Source organism: Mixophyes fleayi, chromosome 1 (genome assembly GCF_038048845.1).
Source record: "Mixophyes fleayi isolate aMixFle1 chromosome 1, aMixFle1.hap1, whole genome shotgun sequence".
Lineage (NCBI taxonomy): Eukaryota > Metazoa > Chordata > Amphibia > Anura > Limnodynastidae > Mixophyes > Mixophyes fleayi.
In genome coordinates this window covers 315,160,594-315,164,207 of record NC_134402.1, presented here as the reverse complement: position 1 = coordinate 315,164,207, position 3,614 = coordinate 315,160,594, and the positions used below count along the sequence as shown (strand labels likewise).

The 3,614-nt window shown below is 35.9% G+C and overlaps 1 protein-coding gene across 1 annotated transcript; it reads right to left on the bottom strand.

Moving 5' to 3' along the window:
* Positions 1 to 806: 806 nt before the first annotated feature.
* Positions 807 to 2,936, bottom strand: LOC142108459 (taste receptor type 2 member 40-like). The gene has a single exon (XM_075192121.1). The coding sequence runs from the start codon at positions 2,866 to 2,868 to the stop codon at positions 1,744 to 1,746; it is 1,125 nt and encodes a 374-aa protein (XP_075048222.1). The 5' UTR covers positions 2,869 to 2,936; the 3' UTR covers positions 807 to 1,743.
* Between the last annotated feature and the right edge of the window lie 678 nt (positions 2,937 to 3,614).

The following is a 3,614-nucleotide window of genomic DNA, read 5'->3' as shown; positions in this document are numbered from 1 at the left end:
AGAGAGAACTGTTGTGCATGTGGGAATGTGGAGAGGTCTGATCACATGTTTGGAGATCCGATGGGCATATAAAGAGGTCAGAGGTTTATTTTAAGAGGTCTGAATGATTGTGGATGTAGTGGCAGCGTGAGTTATTATGAAGAGACTATTAGTAGCTCTTCGATACCTCCTTCGCTGGACACAGTAGTGAGGTAAGAGCTGTACAGTGAAGAGCTATGCTGGTTTGATGATTATTCTGAACATTTTGGCAATGTTGGATATCTTTTTTGCTAGTGAGATGTTGTAAATGATGATATATTTTCAATGTAAGTGTGCATGGTATGTACATGCATGTTTATACTGGGTTAATATATATGCACACACATATAAAACGTAAAGTTAGCTCTGTCTGGTACCTATAGATATTTTTTGACTTTTGGTCTCTGACTGGTTGGCCACCCCTGATCTATGAGAACACCATAATCAGAACTTTACATTATCACATTGAATTAATTCATCTCACAGAAGGATCTTACACATTACAGCTCCCTTTAGCCCTAGTCTGTTGTTATGTGCGCTGTAACAAACAGAATTTTAAATAGTCATTTGTTTTTCTATGTCTGGTTTTTAGATATGAATGATGTGAAAACTAATTTCTTGAAAATAAATAAGAAAATGATACATCTTTTTCATAAGAAATATTTATTGGATCTATCTATATTTTGATATATTTTTCTTTTTCAGTTGTGGATTTATCAATAAACACTCATATTGAAATTGACCAAAAAACATATATTTTAGATTTCAAATTATACAGTCTACTCACCAGTCAGGTACCTTGTGAACTGGACAATGTAAAGCATGGATAGTAGCTAAATACATTTTCCCTTTTGTCAGTTATGCTGATGATATATTTGACTGTCAACACATATAACTTTGTTTCTGTTTGTATTTCTTTGAAAATGTGAATGTGTGTAGAGTTTTTGATAATGTTTTCTTCTCTAAAGTGGGCCATACACACATGGGTTTGTATGTTCTCCCTGGGTTTGCGTGGTACTCCGGTTTCCTCCCGCGCTTCAAAAAACATACTGGTAGGTTAACTGGCTGCTAACAAAATTTAACATGTGTGTGTGCTTGCACGTGTGCGTGTCCATGTGTGTTGGGGAATTTAGACTGTTAACTCCAAAGGGACAGGGTCTGATGTGAGTGACAGATATTCTCTGTACAGCATTGCAGATTTGGTGGCACTATATAAATAAATGGTGATGATTATGATGATGATGGGTGGTCAATTTGGATGAGGCACTTGGACCAAGTGGTCAATCACTTCCAGTACACATTGGAGACTTTAATTCTGGTCAGAAGATGACCTCATATATAGGCCAATAGCGGTTATCTTCGAACTTCATTTAAGGACATGCCCAATATTAATCCAATATGAATAAATTATATGGGTATCAGGCCACAGATGCTGTGATATCTAGCCAATCACTCAAAGCCCCTGCCAATAATGCAACATGCATGGGCTTACATTTTCTTACCACTTAAAAGATGCTAACTGGTGGCAATCTAAGAAATCGTCTCAACAATAAAAAAAAAGTTCCGTTTTAATTTCATAAACGTACTTTGCAAATATCATAAGGTTTAACAAAATCTCAATAACCAAAATTGTGACATGGAAGTCTTCTTATGATATGTTGCAATTTCAATCACTTTTTTGGAATGGATTCAGCTCTTACACACTGCATTGTAAATGTGTATTGTTCACACTTCTGGTAAATTCACTGTTTTCTTAATTCTGAGCTTGATAAACAAGACTGTTGGAGTTCTAGACTTTGTTTTCTTGAGGCCTCCTATAAAATGGATTAAATGTAATGACACTTGTTTTAGTTTTGGGCTCCCAAAAATTAGGACAATTGATTGTGCTGGGGAATAGCTATACATTACGATTAAGCAAAAGCAAAATCCGGGACTATTTGGGGGGAAGATCTCTATAAAGGCAAGGATTTCTGATATATAAAAGGATATGTACAGGAACAGAAGGCAGCTTATAGTTCTTGCTGCCCGCACCCGACCTTCTGCCCGAGCACTGAGATCTCCGTTTGAGTTTCGGTCTGATGTGTGAGTGTGAGTCACAAGTGACTTGATAATTAGTCCATTGGCAATTCCTACTAAAATTAATGGAAAGGAGCAACTGATGAGGGTACTCGGTAGTAGATATACAACATTCAAGGTAGGAAGAAATAGTTCCACACTCTGATTACTTGACATGTTAAAATTTTGTGGTTCCTTGTGGAAATTCCAGGCTGCAGGTAGACCAGTCGCCAATGATATAAAAATTGAGGCCATTATGAGCTGTGGAACCAACTGGGAAGATCCAAGCTTCAGTCGGATTAACAATGGATGAGTCGATATTACAATCTGCAAGTAGTAATTGATGGACAGACAAACTGTGAACCAGAAGCTGGAGTAGATGGAAAGAATGAGCATGACAGTGTACGTAATGTAGACTTCATCAGTGAAGAGAACCTCACCATCCAGGAAATTCATATAATCATTAATCAACATGATAAACTGAAATAAAATGTTGGATACACATAGCGTTACCACAATGAGGTCAGTTGGGTTGAGTTTCTTACCCTTGACTTTGTCTAACAGGTTGACAACAATGATAAATGAGTTGGTGAATACCACCATAACCGTGCTGATGCCCAAAACAATCACGGAAACGAGAATAAATACAGGAAGCATCAGAGATATTTGTAAATGGTTGAATAAAGTCAATTGTGTAAAATATATCACTGTGAAAGATATGTCACTGCCCCAGAAAACAAAATATATGAATGATTTTCTGTACCAGTAATTAAAAGGGAAAGTACGTTTTTCCATTTACTGCTGTTTTGAGACAGACAGAGGTAAAAATGGTTAAAGACAATTTTTACAAGTATTCCATTCAATTTTGTCCGTAGAGGAATATATACCAAATGTATACATATATAATATATCTGGATATTTCAAGTACAAATAATTTAAAAATAAATGGGAATATTACAAAATAGAATGATAGTTCTTTGTTACAATATATATTCAGAATAACCATTTGGGTTAGTGTGAAGTGGACTAAAATAATTTATAAAATACAGGAAATGAGGAATTAGAACAGTGGGTATTCACATGCCTGTAATATATTTACTCACATAATCTGGGGCATTTAATTATTTAAACTATAAATAAATTAGAAGAAAAGCCTTGTGAACCCATATAGTAGACACACAACATATTGGCAGACAAATAAGAAAGATATCTCAAGTTAAATAAACAAGGTAGAAACGATGGGATTCTGTTTAGTTAATCCCATCTATTGCTAAACTTGTATGATGTGGTAAGCTTAGGCTGGGTACACACTACAGCAAAATTCTAGCAATAGTTTTTGCAATTTTACTAGCAACTGAGAAAAAGTCCTGATCAGCATGCTGATTCCTGTGTACACACTATTGAAGTTTTACACAATTTACCGTCAGATCCCTGCTCTTCATCTGTAAAAACCATTGGCTGCAAAGATATTGACTCTGCACAGCCCATAGAGATCTATGGACACTGTGGTCGTGAGTGCATACACACTGCAGAGTTGTATC